General features: G+C 38.9%; 1 protein-coding gene across 6 annotated transcripts in view; it reads right to left on the bottom strand.

Moving 5' to 3' along the window:
* Nucleotides 1-20928, bottom strand: part of sulf2b (sulfatase 2b) — an 86704-nt gene that overhangs the window by 31232 nt on the left and 34544 nt on the right. For 4 of the 6 annotated variants that reach the window (XM_088081596.1, XM_088081600.1, XM_088081599.1 and 1 more), the window contains exon 4: nucleotides 304-523. In XM_088081596.1, the coding sequence (XP_087937722.1) occupies nucleotides 304-463 (160 nt within the window). In that variant the 5' untranslated portion in view covers nucleotides 464-523. Of the gene's footprint in view, nucleotides 1-303; nucleotides 524-10287; nucleotides 12078-20928 lie in introns of those variants that run through there. The other 2 variants (XM_088081597.1, XM_088081598.1) reach the window with 2 other exon arrangements.

The raw sequence follows: 20928 nt of genomic DNA, 5'->3' as shown, positions 1-20928 counted from the left end.
AAATAGAAGTTATACATTATATAAACTATACCACTCAATAGAAATACAAAAAAAGGCCTTCCAAAAAAAAAATTAAGAATTTCAATCAGAAAACTTCAGGTTAAATATATAAAAAATAAATGTAATAAAAGTATCAAAAAACTACATTATTTCTGGGTGTCATTCTGCGCGTTTGACTTGGAATTTGTCGTTTTGACTATTTTCCACCTGATGACGTCATGCAGACGCGTGCGTGTGTGTGCGTGTGTGTGCGTGCATGTGTGTGTGTGAGTGTGCGTTTAAGTGTGTGTGTGTTTAACTCACCCAGCTCCTGGTCCTGGTCGTCCGTCAGGATCAGGATGATGTTCGGACGGATGTTGCGACGGTCTCTCTGGAGGCGGGGCTTCATACGCTGGCCAGACAGGAAGTGAACGTGGCCAAGCGTCACGGAGATGAACAGGAAGAGGAGGAGTCGGCCCGCCATGGCCTACGACCCCTGACCTCCCCAAAAAATGTCAACCAATCAGCTGCAGAGGCTCAACTTCTGGAAAACAACCAAACAGACAGACGACAGGCAGAAGAGTTTATTTTAGTGATTTTTAAAGAGAAGCAGCAGATACGAGCGAAACGTGACCAACAGTCGTTCACATATTTTTGCGCTCTCTGGCCTCGTGTCGTGCTGCGACTGAAGCAAACATGATATAATTATTATTGCAGCCGTGTGTTTGGGTGAAATGTCAGCGCAGGACGTGACGCTCCGTGTTTATCTGCAGAGAGAGAGGTCGAGAATATTGATGAACGCGTCTGAGAGAGAAAAAACAAAACACCGATGGAAGTTTGGACCAAATGATGACGGGAGGACGTGACAGAAATCAGTGTGTAACAAACACACACGCACGCGCGCACACACACACGCACACGCGCGCACACACGCACACACACACACACACACACACACACACACACACACACACGCGCGCGCGCACACAGAGCAGTTATTAGCTGCAGTCTTTTGTTTCTCTGATAATAAAACGCTGCAATCCTATAAATCAAACTGACACAAAGCTCAGCGGGAATGTGTGTGTGTGTGTGTGTGTGTGTGTGTGTGTGTGTGTGTGTGGCTCTCTGTTCGACAATGTGTGTGTGATGTGTTCATCTTCACTGCGCGTGTGTGAGTGAGTGTGTGTGTGTGTGTGTGTGTGTGTGTGTGTGTGTGTGAGCTCACAGCAGGGTGTGTCATGCAAATTAGCCAGTAATCAAAACAGAGGAGGCTCAGTGATCTTTCAGAACACACACACACACACACATACACACACAGAGTGGGGCATGTGTGTGTGTGTGTGTGTGTGTGTGTGTGTGTGTGTGTGTGTGTGTGTGAGGTTGGTGGCTCTCATGTTAAAGTGCTCTGGAGGCTCCAGCTGTGTTCAGACTGAGATTACACAGGACCTGCTGAGACGGAGACACACGAGTGTCTGTCTCTCAGTGTGGAGAGATTAAGTGGACTTCTGTTCTCCTGCAGAACGTTTAGAACATTTAGAACATGAACAACCTGTAATTCAATCAGTACGTTTACATGATGTTAGAAAAAAGTGGAGTTATTGTGTCAGTGCGACTAAAACCGGACTTTTAAAATCCTTGTAAACATGTTAGTCTGACTGAAACCGGACTGACACGTATATACATAACGTGGTTGGAGGCGGATTTCCTGCGTCAGGTAAACACCTCAGTCAGACTTTAACTGGACTCGGCGCTCTGCACGGCACCTATTCGCTGCACCAGCCTGCAAAACGGGTCAGGCATTAAGAAAATGTCAGCACTGAGGAGGGACTTGTGTTTTAATTTCAACTTAGGTGAAGAACATACAACTTAAAAAAGTCTTATTTTATATTTATTTTAAATAAAAAAAATCACACACCAGCCACCGCCCTCCTCTGATTGTAAAGAACAATCCCACAACGCTGGCACTGAGGCTAAGTGATGTCCTGCTGTGGATGCAGCAAAACATATTTTAAGCACCTAAAATAAATCAATCTAAGTGTAAGTGTTGACTCTCTTAAAAGAAAAAAGAAAAACTCAACTTAAAAAACTTTAAAAAACTATTTAAAATTATGATTTTTTACCATAATTTTAAATATGTCATTTTGATCATTATAAATCTAGTGATTATAGGATAAATGGGAGTTTTTTTTCAAAAGTAACATGTTTTTATTAGGCATATTTTATATTTGCACAATTTGAGGGTAAACCCCTCTTGTGAAAACCCTATTTTTTAGCCCCGAAGGTGGCCGCTTGAAAATCAAACATCTGAGCAGACAAAAATAACATGTGGAGTTCCACAGGGCTCCATACTGGGGCCTCTTAGGTTTAACATCGACATGCATCCACTGGCCAGATCATAGAAAACAACAAAACATGTTAACATCATTTTGCAGACGACACACAAATTTAAATGACCACATCACCAGGGGACAATGGTCCAATAAACGCTCTGACTGAGTGCATTCAGCAAATCAAAAACTGCATGTGCAACAATTGTTGCCACCTTCCACAGCAGCTGATGGAGGCAGCAGTAGAGCAGCAGCTCTGCCGTTTCGTGGAGTAAAATGACTCAGTTTGGTGTTTTTTATAGAACGACAAGTGCAGAAAATCTTCTAAATATAGCAAACGCTTTAACTGATTTTTTTTGGGTTCAGCCCCGTTTGATTCTGTGCACGTGACGCAGCCGTTTTCTACCCCGAAGTTATTGTAAATAATGTGTTTTAATTTATAGCAACATGCTGAAAGGGGGCAGATCTCCAGCTGCCGTGGAGGACTCGGACAGACCTCATCAGTAAATGGATTCTCCCCCGCTGCTTGTTTACTGGGACAAGGACAGGAGACACATTAAATCAAGCTTTAACTCCTCTAAACTGCATGGAAACATACTGAGTTAGTGGAAATATAAGCCCTCTAAATATAGAAAACTAAATTTGTGTGCATTTCATACACTCTATTCTTAGTCTTATTTTTATTAATAATGTCAATAAGTTTCATTTAATTTATTTCATTTTCTACCTTTTGTTATGTATCCTGTGCATTCATTTTTTATCCTTATTTTATCTTGTTTTTACTGGTATTATCAAGTAGGTTTTATCCATTTGAAGATGTATTCTATGCTTTCTATTCTGATCTTATTTTATTTTTATTTTTTATTTTTATATTTATTTTTTGACGTGCAGGTTTTATTGTGTCTTTATGTCTTCTGTGTCTGTTTTTGTGAAGCATCCTGTGCATGTAATTGATTTCTTGTAAAGCACGTTGGGCTGCATTTCTTTTACGAAAGATGCTACACAAATAAAGTTTATTATCATCATTATTATTAGAATGTAACAAAATATGATTTCTAATTCTTTTTTCTTATTCCCAACACCTTTAATATTCATTCGTGACTCATTTTTGGGGGTTGAGGGTAATCTTTGTGAGTTTTTAAACCTTTCACTGCTCCGCTCTGTGAACATCTTCTTATCAGGAGGTGGAAACACGTTTCACCTCCGTAACCTGAAGTTTGGATTAAAGCCGAGCTGAACTGTATCGAGCTTTGACACCAAACTCAGAAAAACTGATTGGAAGTTCTCTCCTGGATTACAGACTGAGACGGTTGATGCTGTCTGCTGCTGAAGATAACCGGTTCAAGGAAAAAGTCATTTTTACCAAATTTAAAAAGTAAAAGGTTGATGCCTCTAAACTGAACATTTATTTAACAGCAAGAAAGAAACTATATTATATTCAACTTTATATGGACTCTATGGATATGGAAGTTTGTTTTTAGAGGGAAACTGTATTAGTGTTGTTATACTTTTTTATATTTTTTTATACTTGTGCTGGTATTTATTTCTACTTGCTACAATTCTCTCTGCTGGCATCAGAGCGACTGTAACCAACCACAATTTCACCCAAAGATCAATCAAGTATTTCTGAATCTATTAAATGACATTAACCCTTTGAAACCTGGATCAGCATCAGTTATCTCATGTTGCGTTCAGACGCCACAAAACCTTTTACCTTTTCAAACTTGAGCAAATTGGTTTGATTTCTTTTGAAAACGACCAACTTGGCAAGAAATGTAGCACAAATTGCAAGAAAATTGGTAATGAATTATGACGGGGTGACAAGAAAATGACTTCCACATTTTAAAGAAGAGGAGAGGATTGTCAGAAAATCATCCCCCCAAAATACAGAAAAATGCCCAGAAAACTATATTTATAATAATTATATATTTGAAATTATGAAAAAAAATGTAATAAATGCATATTTGTATATATTTTAACATTTTCAACACTGCTTAGGTCATTTTCTTGTTTGCTTTTTCTTTTTTTCTATTGCTTGTTGCATGTCGCCTTTTCTTCATGTTTTGGAGAGAAATCAAACTAATTTGCTCAAGGCAATAAGCAAGTCAGCAAGTGATATTTCACAAACTGCAAATAATTTGTGGATTTAGAAAATTATTTTTAAAATGTAAGGGAAAAAATGTGAGGAAAATAGAGAAAAACTAGGAAAAAATGATCATAATTACATATTTAAAATTATGTTAAAACATATTAGAAATGTAAACACTTTTTCCAGGCCAATTCATAATTTTACTCTTTTTATTTTATTTTTCTACAATTTCCAGCTAATTTATTTATTTAAGAAAACTAATTTCTTGCTAATTTTAATGCCACTTTTGCAAGTATAAACACTTTTCTAGGTGCACGTGTATGTTGTATGAACTCTAGGCATCTACTACAGTAGATAAACTAACTACTATATATGTATAAGTATGTATATTTGTTATAATGTTACTCAGATACAAAACTCTCTTATTTAAACAACTTATAGGGAAATATTAATTTATGGTATTTATTCGATATGTAACTGAGATTAGATGAAGTAATGATTATTATGATTATTAATGATGATTTCTAACATGTCAGCGGGACTGAGAATCAACAGGTCCTGGATCAGACCCAACAGGTCCTGGATCAGACCCAACAGGTCCTGGATCAGACCAAACAGGTCCTGGATCAGACCCAACAGGTCCTGGATCAGACGATGAGCACACATCTGGACTGAAGCGGCACGCTGCAGCTGCTGGCTCCGCTCAGCCCGACATGTGTTCTGTCCTGCAGCGACCCGGCAGAGTCTGACGGTAATCCACCTCACCGTGTTCACGTTATGTCATACAGCCTCATTATGAAACTGACCTAAAAACTGACCTGAGACCAGACGAACTGACGGGATTAGTTTCTCTGTGTCAGTCTGGCTCACAAAGCAGAGCTTCAGTCGGTGCTTAAAACTTTCAAAAAGGTTCTTCACTGTAAAATCTGACACGCTGATCTCACTTAACCCTTTAACAGCCATTGTAACTGCATGGCTGGCAGTTTTTTGCAATAGAATTGCTTTTCTAAAAACTTATACAGACGTTTTTAAACGATGCATTTTCGTATTTTGATTATACTGTAACTCATTTCTATTCTATTATATTAAATTGGCTATATTGTTTTTCCTGCCACACATTTTAAGCAGATTTTGTTACTAGATTTATTGTCATTTGTATATATTTTATTTGTTTATTTTTTATATTTATTTTTGTTTGTTTATCTTATGAAGTTAATTTTATTTTATATTTTTTATTTTACAGCGTTGACAGTTAGTTTTTGTTTTTTTACCATATATTTGATATAATTTTTTTACTAGATTACTTTTTATTTATATCTATTTATGTGACTTTTGCACTTTTTATGATGAATTACAGGCGTACAGCTACTTTTTTCCTTAATAAATTGATGCATTTTGTTGACATATATGGGCTATAATGTCATGGCAATAATTTTTTTGCAAAGGCGTTTCTTAGTGTTACTGTTAAAGGCTTAAAATGATCTCGGAAAATGAATGCCTTGAAAGAGGAAAGTAAATATAACTAATAATCTTAATTTAAATTTACTTCATATCTAAATTTGGCTGTATTTACTTAATTTTGTGAAGTTGTTGCAACTTAAAAATGTCAAGTGGGATTTTCCTGAGTGTCAGCAGCTTCAGTGAACCAAGTTAGTCTGACTTAACCTGATCAACACAGGAGGATTTTGTGAATGATGAAGTGAGGGATCGTGTTATAAAATAAGGTTGTTATCAGTTTCAGTACACTCGCCTGGCAGAGTTCACAGTTTGCTGCAGCTAATAGATGCAGATATTAAAATGTGATTCTACTAAAAGAAAATGACAGTGATTAGAAACAAAGTAACCAAATACATAATTTTTTTACCATCAATTGTTGACACTGTTTCCATGCTTTCTGACATTTCGGCTGCCCTGAAACATCACGCAAACGTCACAATTCAGGTATCATCGATTTCCCAATTTCTCATTCGTAGTTACGACTTTGGAGGGCCATTCATGCGCTCGTAACTCATAAATACGATATTTTCGCAGAGCACATGAAAGCAGCGTCCCTTGCTCCTCCACAGCTGCAGCCTCCCACCCAAATATGGTCACTTCTGGCTCCAAAAAACTAGGATTGTCTCCAAAATGCCAAACTTAAGACTTCAAAACGGGAATCCATGAACCAGATTCATTGATTCCCCTTCCCAGATATTTATACTTTTTTTTGACTTGTTAAAAATGACCTTTTATTTTTTACGTGGAATTGACCGTCGAGACTCGGATGTTTACTCGGACGTGAGACCAACATGTTGATGATGAACACAAAGTCTGAAAGCGGCTTCAGTTATCAAACTCTCTATTACAGGTCTTAAACATCTCTGCAGAACTTCACAGGATTTTTGTTAAAAAAAAAACATCTTCTTTCTGTCTGAAGAAGTTTTGAGTTAAGCGAATACACTGAAGAGGTTTTGGTTCACTGGTTGGAGGTGAAATCCTTTTTATTGCGGTTGATGTGAAGCTGCAGCTGTTTTGAATCCTGATACTTTGGTTCATTTGATATTCATGGAGTCCCACCTGAAAACGAAGCCGCTGCTCCTGATTCCAGATAGTTTCTTTTTTTATTTGATATTCAGCTTTTTCTCAGAGCGGTGAAACATTATCTGCGACCTCGCCGCGGCCTGAAGAGCCTGCAGTAAACACATCACCAGTAATACACAAAAGCAGCAACAAAAAAAAGTGCCACCAAACATAAAATCTCTCGTAAAAACAAACAATTTAAATGAAGTAATAATGATGAATCATTCTGTCCATCTTTAAGAGACAAAATGTGCTTGTTCTGTTTCTTAATTTCCTCTTCCTTTTCTTCCAAAATGAAAGATGAGGCAAATCAACTCAGACTGTCAGAAAACCCATCAAGATTTGGCATGACAGTACGGTGGCCTTGAGGGTCTAAACACCAATTCCCCCAAAAATACAAGATTTCAGAGAACAAATCAATATTCCCCAAAACGCTGCATTTGCTGCCCAAAAGTGTCTCCCCTTAATGTTTGAGTCTCCAAATGTTTTGTTTTCTGAAATGAGTGTTTTGGGAAATAACACTTTGTTTACTGAAATCTTATTTTGTTTCCTGAAACGTTTTATTTTGTAAGTGTTATTTCGGTTTCTGAAATGTTTTGTTTTGTAAATGTTATTTCGGTTGTCTTTTGTGAAATGAGGATTTTTTTTGAGAAATGTTATTTTGTTTCCTATTTTTTTTGTTTACTGAAATCTTATTTTGTTTCCTGAAACGTTTTATTTTGTAAATGTTATTTCGGTTTCTGAAATATTCGTTTGTTTTGGGAAATGTTAAAGAGTTTTCGGAAATGTAGTGTTTGGTTTATTTTGTAAATGTAGTTTTGTTCTTTTGTGAAATGTTATTTTGTTTCCTATTTTGTTTTGTTTTGTAAATATTATTTTGGTTGTCTTTTGTGAAATATGCTTTTATTTTGGCGAAATGTAAAGATTTCTGAAATGATAAATTGGTTTTTGAAATTTCGTAGTGTTTGGCTCCTCAGGGCCACCGTATAAGAGTCCTGTAAGACTGAGGCTGAGCTATATCGAGGTGCGTTCACATGTTTCATTTCCTGTAGATATTTACAACAATTCACCAAAGGACCAAGCTGACAGCCTTATTGCACGATCCAAATCTGAGTTTTTGACTCAGAAGTTGTTATTTCTCATAGCGAAGGGGATTTGTAAAGATTTGAAGGAAGGATTTGAAATCAGCAGCGTGATGGCAGGTTTACAGCTGCAGTCCTCATGCTGTGAGTCACACTGTGACCCTGACCGTAAAAATGTGATTACTGTGAGTAATGTCCAAAACCGAAACCCTGTCCCGAATATTTTTACTGTACAACATCGCCAACGACGCTCCTCCTGCACAGCCGCTCACCTCCTGCACAACATCTGGTGGAAAAAATTTGAAACCTCACAAATGGAGGGAATGCCCAGCTGTCCGCATACTTTTGGCCGTGTATGGCATTATATTATCATATTATGCATGTTGAAATGTGCAGTCATGCTCCTCTGAACTGCAAACAAGAGCCTCAAACTCCCCCGGGGATCATAAATCCCGTCGTCTGTCATCCCGATGTGCGCCCTCTCCTCCATCACGATCTATCTGCTCGTTAATATTCATGAGCTGTGGGCGGGCCGCGGCGCCGCTGCAGCTGGCCACCGACCGACTCCGTATGAAATGTCAGTGAAGAGATGCGGCGATAATTCAGACCTGCTGTTTCATATTCATGAGAGGAAACGTCTCCGCGTGCCAAGAGGTCGCAGTGATGAGGTCAGAGGTCAGCTCGTCACTTCCTGGAAACAATGTTGCCAGTTCAATAATGTGGTAACGGAGATTAACTTATTACTCTCTGTTACAGAGCGAGGTGCGGTCTGGACTTACAGTATATCATGTTTGTCACAGACAACAAGATCAATACGTTTGCCAATACTTCTTCTGTCTCTCTGATCGATGTGTCCGCTGATATTTCCTGACTGTTATCAATAAACAGTCTGCAGGTATTTACTCTCAAACAGCAGCCACTTTCTCTCTCACACAAAATAACCTACATTACAGATAAAGACACTACTGCCATAAAATAAACTTAAATAAACTAGTGTTATAATAAAGTGGAATAAAATAGTAAAACATGGAATTAAATGAAGCACTGTTATAATTAAGTGAAATAAAGCTGAGCCCATGGTGCTTTTATTTTGAAGGACCTGACTCATCTTGGGCCAGAATCGTTGATACTTTTGTCGCAAAGTTGACATTTACAGTCAACAGACGGATGTTAGCAGACTGTTAAAGTGTAACGGTGGTGTGACGATTTCCCACTGCCAGCTGAAAACAAACCAACAGCTCTCCAGTTCTGCAAAGATTTCAGATTTCTGATGCTCTGTGGTCACAAAATGTGACTTAACAGTCTGGAGCTCTGCAAAAGCCCTGCTCTGTGTGTGTGTCTGTGAGAGGTTGTTATGGCGTGTTATGGAGCCATGATGGAAAGGCGAGCCCCTCATACGTGGGAGCGGCCACATATGAGGGATTTCTGGGAGCTGATTGTTCACGATTTCACAGAGGAATTGTGGATTCAAAAGTAAAATAAATAGCATCATGTGACCTAGAAAAGATGGAATAAAGGGTTTCCATTGCACTGTTACGAAATATGACTTTTTACTATCACCTGAAATACCACCTCAAGCAAGTGCAAAAACTTTTTTTGCAATGAATAGGAATTTCGTTCAAAATTGACCTGTTTTTATTCGGCGTATTTAGATTAACAATTTCAATTTGTGCAATTTGGAGGTTAATGGAAACCTGCCAAGTAAACAAAATATTGTAGTGTTGCCCAAGGCTCAATTTTTGGCCTCTTTTTTTTTCAGACTCCCACTCACTAAAAATGTGGAAAATGACATATCTCACTTAATTTTTTCAGACGGCTCAAAGATTTACAACTGACTATCATATAACCAGCGATTTTATCTACCACAATAGATAAAGTACCAGTTTTTCTCAAAAATGAAGCGTTTCCATAAGGTATGTTTTACATTTGCAATTTCAATTTGAGAGTTAACGGAAACCCGCCTAGTAAACAAAAATTTTATGGTGTTCCCCCAGGCTCCATTTCTGGGCCTTCTTTTTTTTACAGGCTCCCTCTCGCTAAAATTGTGGATAAAGACATCATATCTCACTTATTATTTTTTTAAATGGCACAAAGATTAACGTAACGACTGACTATCATATAATCAGTGAAGTATCACACAACCTTTTGTGATAAATGGGAGTTTTTTTTCCTGAAACTGACACATTTCCATTAGGCGTGTTTCACATTCACAATTTCAATTTGGGCAGTTTGAAGGTTAATGGAAACTCACCTGGAGAACCAGAGTTCCTCCCAAAACTGCGGAGCTCCTCAGCTCGCTGATTTCAGCACAGAAAGTTTCGTGCAGCGTTCACGGCGATATCAAATCACAGACCGACTCTCTCTCTGAAACCAGACGCTGATTCAGGATGTACAAGATGTTCGGAGAATAAATCAAACCAAACTGAACCACAACCGACCTGAGATCAGCCCGAGGGCTGTTTCTCCCGCTCACCGTGAAGACCGGACAAACAGAGGAACAGCACTCACAATCAAAGACGTCAGGAAAATCCTGAAACTCTGCAGAGCGACAGCATCACTTCTGTGTTTCTGTTCCTCTGTGGCTCCTCGTTCCTCTTTCGCTTCCTCACAGAGGACGTTTCACACTCTCAGACATCTCTTTCTGCATTTTTCTTTTTCTCTACGTTTCTCTTTGTGTTCTCCTTCTCTCTCTCTCCTACCTGCTTTCCATGACCCCCGCTGCCTTGCTCGTAGGCTCTGCCCAAAACCGACAACCTCCCCTCAGTTCAGGTCCTGTTGGCCGTTGCCGCGGCGGCAGACATGGTAATAATCCCCGTGGCAACAGCTCTCTCCCCTCGATGACCGCACGCTCTGCCTGTTGTAACAACAGCTCAGCTGCTCCTCCTCTTTCTCTCTCTCTCTGTCGCTCGCTCTCCGTCTCTTTATCTCTTTCTGTAAATCTTTCTATACGTCCTCCTCTGCTCCTCCTCTGCTCCTCCTCTGCTCCTCCTCTGCTCCTCCTCTGCTCCTCTCTCTCTCTCGCCTCCTCTCTGTCTCCAGCTCTCTCTCTCTCTCTCTCTCTCCTCCCTCCTCGCTCTGGCTCTGACTCTCTATTGTCTCTTTATCTCTTCATCACTTTCTCATCTCCTTACTTCTTTATGTGTGTTATTCACATTCAGGGTTTATACACGTTTTTACCGATACATTTCCAGGACTTTTCCAGGAGTCTGAGGCAAATTTTAACCCTTTAACAGCTTTTTCTCGTGCTGCATTTAAATGCCTGTCACGAGTATTTTAAGCAGAAAATGGTTTGATTTCCCTCCAAAACGTGGAAAAAATCTAAAGAGCAACTTAGCAAGAAATATCCCGCAAACGGTACAAAAAAAGTGACAAGGAAATGAAAGAAATGAGAGAACAATGTCCAGAAAAATTAATTTATGATTCTCTCAATTGTGTTACAGAATTAAAATAACTTTGTTGAGGTTGTTTTCTTCGTTTAAGTTTTGTTTCGGTTTTAGGGGAGGGACATGCGGCTTTAAAGGCTGTGTTTTGTATCTATTTTACTGCAGATTTTTAAGGAAAACTTGGTATTTCTTTTCTTTATAATTTTTGGCAATGTTTAGAGATGTTTGGATTTTTTTCATTGGTGATTTTCAAAGAAAAAATTACGGCTTTTTTCTCTTTTTTTGGATGGGTTAATTATTTATGAATTAAATAATTATTAAAGAAAACATTTTTGATGATTTTCTTTTTCTTTTTGTTAATTATTAAAGAAAATAAAATTAAAAAAAAGGGTTTGTTTTCCACACCTGCAGGCATGTTTCCCCAAAATGACACCATTTTTCACAGCCGAACCTGTCACAGATATGATCGTTCAATTAGATTTTCACATTTCTGAGGGTTCTTGAACACACGTGTTATTACACAGCTTTGTGAAACAGATCTCCATGACTTTTCCAAAACTGTTGTATGATTTTCCAGGATTTTTATGACCGTATGAACGTGTCCTCCTGTCCTGTCCTCTGCTGTAGTGCCATCAGGACTAAATTCCAGACTCCAGATTCTCCGCAGAGTATGAAACTCTGATAAAATCCTCAGGATGTTTTCGTGTCTGTTCTGAGCGCTGAAGCCTGCAGGAGCCTCGGGGACAGTCAGCCAAGTTTAACGTTGAAATAATGAGGATAAGACTTATTACTGTGACACTGACTGATGAGTTTGACTTTTAATTCCGTCTCCAATCAATGAATTGATTTGGACTCAGCAGAAGTGACTCTATTCTAACACCATGTGGACGACGCGGAGCCGCTGACCCGCGCAGCGCCACTTTAACCCTTTGAAACCTCAGCAAAATGGCTTAATGTCTTTCAAAAACAAGGGAAGAGGTCGACAAGCATTTTTACAAGAAATTAGTAAAAAGTTAGAAGAAAAATACCCTGGAAAAATAATTTAAACAACAAAACAAAACAAACAACAACAGAATGATTCATTAAAAAAAAAAACAGGACAATGGCCTAAAGAAAAGTCCTAAAAAAGAGAAAAAATCTGTAACAGATTTTTAAATATGTAATTAAGAGAATATTTAATCGTCACCTTTTTTGCACTTCCTGGAACATTTCTCGTCAAGTTGCTCATTTTGTTTTTTTCCGTGTTTTTGACAGAAATCAAACTACATTTCTCCGGTTTCAGAGGTTTAAATGCTCGTAAAATGCAACTGAGCGCAGCACAAGCAAACCGATGTGGATCCAGGTGTTAAAGGGTCAATCGGTGTTTTCTTTAAACAGTCACACAGTGTCCGGGTCTGAATCATTTATCTGCAGCAGCAGAGCGATGGCTCTCGTCACGTCGACGCTCGGCGGCTGCTTTATTGATGAGCTGGATGTCAGCGGCTCCACAGGAGCATCAAATGTAAAAACACATCTCGGCTCTGCTCTCAGCCGGCTGATGTTTCCCGACCCGGACGTCTCCGGAGAATCTGATGACTGCGCCTCTGCCGCCATCAGTCTTTAGGAAACGGCTTCAACAGCCTCGAATAAACTCTCAATGTTCAGTCAGGATGAAAAGAAAACTTTCAGAGGTGGAAGAGTTTAACTGGAAAGCAACAGCTTTAATTGTTTTAGTGTTAAAACGAGAGCTGTAACGGTGAACAGACGACACGACTCAAAAAAAACCCCAAAAACAAAAATCAACCGAAATGCATGAGCAAATTGGTTCGATTTCTTAAAAAAACACGGGGAGAAGGGGTCAAGCAACTTAAAGAGAAATTATTAGCAAAAAAATTGCAAACAAATAAAAATAAAATAATTCCATAAAATAAGATTATTGGATGATATCGAAAAATTTTAAAAAAGAGTCATACATATTTATATATACTTTTATTATATATTTAAATTATGTTAAATACTAAAAATATATGAAATATATAAATATTTTCATATTATTTGAAACACTTTCTTTAAAGGGCATTTTCTTGCTTCTTTTGGGTTTTTTTCTTTTCTTATTTTTGTGCCTTTTTTCAGGTAATTATTTTGTTTTGGTTTTTTTTTTTAAATAATTTCTTGCAAATATTTGAGCCATTTCTTGTTAAGTTGCTCGTTACTTTCTTCCCAAAAGATCTCAACCCAATTTTCTCTGGTTTCAAAGGGTTAATACTAAAGAAATCATCCAGTGAGAGAGATTGTGTTTACTTAAAATATTAATTAAAAAAAAAAACAAGAAAAACATCTTTCCCAAAACCGTATCCAAAGTGTTTTACTATAGTAGCCTTGAAATAACAACATGTGGGACTCAGGATGTCTCACTCAGTCTTAAACTTTTCTGTCCAACTGTCCACCCTGACCGTGTCCCTGGGACAAAAACACTTTTGGACTGAAGAACTATCACCAGTGAACATAACTAAAACAGTGATTAAATCCTGCAAAACATATTTGGCAAAGAGAACGAGTAGAATATGAAAGTATTTTGTTGGAGGCCAAAAATGTGATTTCCAAACTGAACATATGGAAAGACAAAAATAAATGGTGTGTTTCCAAAAATGAAATCCACTGTGGTAAATCCATCTAAAGAACAAACATCAAACCAACACACAGGAGAGAAAAAAATTAAGAAATGTCTGGACGATTAAAAAAAACCAGAAAAATCAAATGTCGGCCAAATTACCACTAATGAAACGAGCCGGGGACATAACGGCATGGGAATAATGATTTAAGGCGGAATATCCCTTTAAGAGACTCTGCCCATCTGCTGTGCACTAACACACGAACACACACACACACACACACACACACACACACACACACGCATATATACACACATACACACACACACACACGCATATACACACACACACACACACACACACACACACACACACGCAGCACTTGAACATGAATAGCACATGAAGACAGGAGCATCATCTATACACAGACCTCATTTACACATCATCCCTCGCTCTCTCTCAGGCTCCGCCCACCTCACTTCTACCTCCACTCGTCTTTTTCTGATGGTCTCTCCATCCACACACCTCCACATCTTCACCATCAGCTCTCCGCGTGTCACCTTTCACCTCATTTACGCGCTTCACACCTCACGTCCATCGTACAGGATCTACTTTACATCCGCCGTCCACACGGATGAAGAAACGAGAACGCGACAAACAACCTGCAGCAATATCAGTTTTCTTGCGCTGCGTTCAGACGCCTTTTAAAAGCATTTGAATCTTTTAAAACATTAAACAAATTGATTTGATTTTCTGGGGAAAAAGCAGCAACTTGCTTTAACTTTAAATTAGGATTTTGGCCTGAAATGTCCCGCAAACTGCAAAACAATTAGTAAAACGTGACAAAAAAATTATGCTTAAAAAAGATATACATTTAAAACTTTTAAATAACAAAGGAAAAATACCAAGAAACTATATTTATAATTATTATAATAATCAGACAGTGTTTATAATTATTTATTTTTTTCATTTTATATAAGCACGTTTCAGGTTACGTCCTGTTTTTGTTCTTTCTTTTTTTAAGTTGCTCATTGCTTTTTTTCATATTTCTGAAAAAAAAACAAAAACAATTTCTTCAGGTTGTTGAGACTTATCTTTTTATTCTGTCTTGATCCTGCTTATCACTACTATTATTATTATTATTGTTATCAATATTTTGTGCTTCCTAACTGAATTTTGTTGTTGTTTTTGATGTGTTTTTTTCTTTTTTTTAATCTAAAGATTTTGCCGGTTTTATTTTATTTTAAAATTTTTGGTGATATTTATAGAAAACACGCCTTGCTTCCTTTTTGGACCTGCCAAAAATAAAAATGGCCAAAATATTCCATTTATTATAGCCAGAAACTGTAAAAACATAAATTATTCTTGGAACTTCAAATTTCTGATGGTCCTTGAACACATCGACACATCATTTAAGAAGTCAGTTGGGGGGAATAAAAAAACCCCAAAAAACAGCCAACTCTCTCCTCTGATAAATACAGAACAGTCCCTTAGGCCTGTTCTTATTTTTTTTAAATAAAATAAAATAAAAAGAGTTTGTACTTGTACTTTAATTGACCTGAGCTCACGTTAAAAGGATGAAGAGCAGAGGAAGAGGATGAAGAGCAGAGGTAGAGGATGAAGAGCAGGGAGAGGATGAAGAGCAGAGGTAGAGGATGAAGAGCAGAGGAAGAGGATGAAGAGCAGAGGTAGAGGATGAAGAGCAGGGAGAGGATGAAGAGCAGAGGTAGAGGATGAAGAGCAGAGGTAGAGGATGAAGAGTGGAGGTAGAGGATGAAGAGCAGGGAGAGGATGAAGAGCAGGTAGAGGATGAAGAGCAGAGGTAGAGGATGAAGAGCGGAGGTAGAGGATGAAGAGCAGGGAGAGGATGAAGAGCAGGGAGAGGATGAAGAGCAGGTAGAGGATGAAGAGATGGGAGAGGATGAAGAGCAGAGGTAGAGGATAAAGAGCGGAGGTAGAGGATGAAGAGCGGAAGTAGAGGATGAAGAGCAGGGAGAGGATGAAGAGCAGGGAGAGGATGAAGAGCCGAGGAAGAGGATGAAGAGCAGGGAGAGGATGAAGAGCAGGGAGAGGATGAAGAGCGGAGGTAGAGGATGAAGAGCAGGGAGAGGATGAAGAGCAGAGGAAGCGCAGATGAGTTATCTGACTAATGAGCTGCTCTTATCTCACAGCTCTGCAGAGCGGCGAGCGGAGACGCAGACGGAGGGACTGACAGAGAGATTGATGGACAGTGGTTTGTCCTCCGGTGAGAAGCTGCTCTCTGCAGCTCTCTCCTCTGATGCAGGAAGTGACTGATGAAATAAAATGCTAATGAAACGACTCGCGCGCATCTGACGGACCGAACATCACGTTCCTGCTCCGACACTGCAGAAAAACACGAGACCGACACTCGACTGAAGTGATCTGTTATCTGGAGAGGAAGAAACTGAATATTCAGCCGTCCTGATTGGAGATTTCGAGTCGACATCCAGTTTTAAGGCTGCAGTCAACAGTTAAAGTCAAAGTATCACATAAACTGTGACCAGAGTTTGATGTTTGGTGTAGTTTTGTGACTTCAGACATGATGTTCAGCAGTTGTGACAAATTAAACACAAATCATGAAAGTGACACTTAATGTTGAAACACATTCAACAGTCTCCTCGGGAGCAGCTCTGTTTCTGGAGACATCAGCTTATAACTTGGTGATAAAGGAAATACTAAAATAATGCTAAAAGTGCAAATTTACTAATTCAATAAAAACCCCGTTTTTAGATTTGATGTACTTATATCACAAAAGTATCTGCAGCCAGCTTCAGCCTGCATAAATGTCTTCCTGCTACAGCAATAACTGGAGTAATACTGGATTTTTTTTACAGTAATTTATGGAAAAAATAATACTTATAATGATTAAAGTGTTTAAATTAACTTTATCAAAACTGTTCTCGCATCAAAACAAGCAGAAAAGGCTTATTGATATAAAACAAGTCAAAGTAAAGATGATCAATGTTGTAATATTCACTCTGAAGCGATTCTTGTAATTCTGAATCATATTTACATTGATTTTGTTTTGACAACAAAGGAGAAAACTGTGTGTGTGTGTGTGTGTGTGTGTGTGTGTGTGTGTGTGTGTGTGTGTGTACACAGGTGAGTCATGTTGGCAGACTGCCATGAGGTAATTACTACCTCTATTAGAAAGCTGTGATCATGTTGAACACTCACCTCTGAGACACACACACACACACACACACACACACACACACACACACAGGTGCCTGACGTGTTAAAATCCTGCAAATTTTACATCACCTGCACCAGTCTGTGTTAGTTACAATGAGCGTGCAGAAAACATCACAACTTCTTCGACAGCTGCCAGCAGCCCACCATCATTCCCAGTTAGAGAATGAAATCAAAGCAAGGCAGTTAGGCTGGGGCACCAGGCCCCAAAATTATTAAATCCGCCCCTGATAACAACAAGAGCAGCAAAGAGCAGCTGGATGAGAGGCGGAGAGATGGCGGTTTATATAGGCGGTTTGTCTCTTCTGTCGCTGAACGTTTGACTGTTTGTCTCATCTGTCCCTGCGCTGAACTTTGGCTGTTTGTAGTTGTATGTAAATGTTGAAACTTTTTGTTTCTTTATTTTTCACTACAAAAATGGCAACTCTAAAAACAAGAAGAAAAGCAATGAAATGGGTAAAATATTACGTAAAATTGGCAAAATTAGTGCAAAAACTAGTGTCTAAAAACAAACAAATCTGTCTTGATACAAGATTTAAGATTTATTTTCTCAAAATGAAGAAAAAAATTGCAAATGCTAGTGCCACTACTTTGGAATAAGGCTGTATATTTGGAAATTGTATCTTAAAACCAGCACAGCTAAAGGACACAAAAATGCTGCAAAACAGCTTAGAATAAGTCATTAAATTGGCCCTTAAAAAACAATCATACGTACATTGCTTTGATTTAAGGGGTTTTATCTCACTGAGACTTCAGTTTATGCACTAAAACCTCTTGGGTATGATAAAAAAAAAGATTTTTTTTTGTGGCCAAAAATAACTGGGGTTGTCGCCTCAACCTCGCCTAGAAATGCAGCAATGACTCGCTAAAAAACACAACCGGTTTCGCTGTTTTTTGGTGTTAAACAGCAGACTCTCCTCGCGGTGCTACGTCACTTTAGAAAAGCTTAAATGAAACATACGTATGAAATGTGCAAATGTAACAGATTTGTGCAGAAACTTGCAGAAACGTGCAGAAACGTGCATGCTGACATGTTCTCCTGCAGTCTGGGCTGCTGTCTGACAGCTTGTTTTTCTCTCTTCCATCAAATCCATCGACTGTTTGTGATTCTTTTAAACCAGCGAAGTCAATTTAGAGATTAATTTGTGCAGCGAACAGCAGAAAAAAAGAAAAAAAATCAGCTCCACTGCTTTGTATTCTTCACAGTTACTGCCGCACTGATTTGGCCGATCGTGTGTGTGTGTGTGTGTGTGTGTGTGTGTGTGTGTGTGTGTGTGTGTGTGTGTGTGTGTGTGTGTGTGTGTGTGTGTGTGTGTGTGCGAGTTCCTTTCAGACAAACAACAAAAGAGCTTTCAGATTCAAATCCAGTCCTACGACACAGATGATGGAGAGAGTTCAGAAAAAAACAACGTCAAAGTGAAAGAGAGAGAGAGAGAGCAGCCGGCTAAAAGACCATCTCTCCTTTTTGATTGCTGTTGTCATGGTAACAATGCATGACGCTGATTATTATGGGCTGCTCTGAGGTGTGGACTAATAAAAGCAAAAGAGACGTGAAGACGGAGCTGTCTGTGAGCGGTTTGTGTCGCTCAGCTCGGAGGTTTGACCTAAACGTGGAAAGAAAGAGCAACTGAACATGACACGGCCCAAAAATTAGCAGGAAGTCTTTTTTTTTTTAAAAAAGACAAATAAACAAATACATAAAGAGGAAACAGATGAATGACCTGAAAATAAGCAAAAAAAAGCAGAATTTTTGTCTGCAACATTTTTGAATATACAGTTACAATAATTAAACAGAATTTTTTGGACATTTTTCCCTAGAATTTAAAAAAAAATTTCCTCTTCTATTAAATTCATTTTCACATGATTTTCTTGTCACCTTTTAATAATTTCTTGCAATTTGCAGGTCATTTCTTGCCAAGTTGCTCACTCTTTTTTTCTCATGTTTTTTGAAAGAAATCGTTAGCTTGTGAAAGACATTTCAACACAGCACGAGATGTTGATCCAGGTTTTTAAGGGGTTAATCGGCCTCCGGTCCTTCAGACCTCCAGGAGACCAGAACCAGCCACCAAACCACCAACTGACCCTGCCGGCTTAGAGCTGCTGATCCCCGCAGGCATGCGAGGAAATAACACGATAAATCCTGCTGTAACACCACAGAGAAACGCTCTAAAGCTGCACCAACGCCCCCGAAAACCTCCACGGCACAGTCGCTTAGTATGTTTCCACAAGAAGTTTTAGGTGCTTTTCCTCCTTCCTGTTGTGATAACTGTGTGTGTGTTGATGCATGTGTCCTAAATGTAGTCCAGATTGTGTATTTGAGTGTAATCAGTGAATTTGCAGCTCAGCTCCTACAATAAGTCTAAAATACACCGTGGAAACTAAATAGTTACATTCAGACTGTTCAGGTCCAAAAATGCTCCATTGAAACCCATTCAAACTGACATTTTTGATCCCACAGCCATCAGAGCAGAAAAACAGGACTTGTATTATTTCTGGGTGTCATTCTGGGCTTTTGACTCTGAATTTGTCATTTTGACTATTTTCCACCTGATGAGGTCATTTTGACCATATTTGGCATATGGAGGAAATACATGCTATTTCCACTAGGTGACCTGTCACAGTCAATGTAGCTGCTGATCACTGACATATCCCAGACTGTCAGCAGCTACACTCACACACTGACATATCCCAGACTGTCAGCAGCTACACTCACACACTGAGCACGGAGGAGACTGAAAATCATTTAAATCATTGTGGCATCATGACAAAAACCTGGCATTTATAGGGTTGAAATTTTGAAAATTAATGAACATTAGGTATTTATGATTAGGACTGGCTTTGGACAAAAAATAAACCCAATGACAGTAGAAATTACTGTTATAATAATGTATAATGTTTTTTAAAGCTAAATTTTAAAAGGTGTATTTTGTGCACAGAGCGATAGTGTGTGTGTGTGTGTGAGTGTGTGAGATATTAAAGCTGGCCCCAGAGATTCAGAAATGGCTGATAAACATATGAATTTGTTTTTAAATATTGACGTCTTCAGGAGGAATCAATGATCTTGGATCTGAGAGAGAGAGACAGAACAAGCTTGAAAAGGAATCAGTAAACGTCTCGTTGAGGGACGTCAAACGTCTCTCACTGCGTGTGGACGAGACTGTAAACTACTGTAAAACTGTAAATGTGACGGTGAGTTCAGTTTGTTGCTGTAAAGTGAACAAAGAGACGTTAATGAGCCGCGTGTGACGGTGGATCTGATGCGTCCGTCACTCAGACTTCAAACAGAGAGATGATGTGATTTGCAGCAATAATGTCGGAGAAAATGTCTGTTTTTCTAATCACGCTTCACTCAGATGGAACCAGCTGTCCGAACACGTCCTGGGGAACCATTCACTGTCAGGTTTGGACGTTTTTGATTTTGATTTTCGCCATCAAAAGTGTTTTGTTTTACAGAAACACTCAGAGGCATCACACACACTCGTCCGCTTCCACGAAACTCAACTTGACACAAAGAAACAAAAAACGGGCGGATTGGGGTAAATAATGGTCGTGTTTGTTGCTGCGTCCTCTGACCTGCTGTGAGGAGGCATCAACAGCCCCGAGGATGTTTGCTTTTTCTCCTCGTTATCGCCGTCAGGACTCGGCGGACCGCAGACCGACCGACTCAACAGCAACCAAACAACAAACCAGGGGTTTCCTCCAGAG

This window comes from Plectropomus leopardus, chromosome 9, assembly GCF_026936395.1.
Source record: "Plectropomus leopardus strain MGB_pleo_1.0 chromosome 9, ASM2693639v1, whole genome shotgun sequence".
NCBI classification, from domain to species: Eukaryota; Metazoa; Chordata; class Actinopteri; order Perciformes; family Serranidae; genus Plectropomus; species Plectropomus leopardus.
The sequence above is the reverse complement of the archived record's forward strand: the minus strand, read 5'-3'. Positions and strand labels throughout refer to the sequence as shown.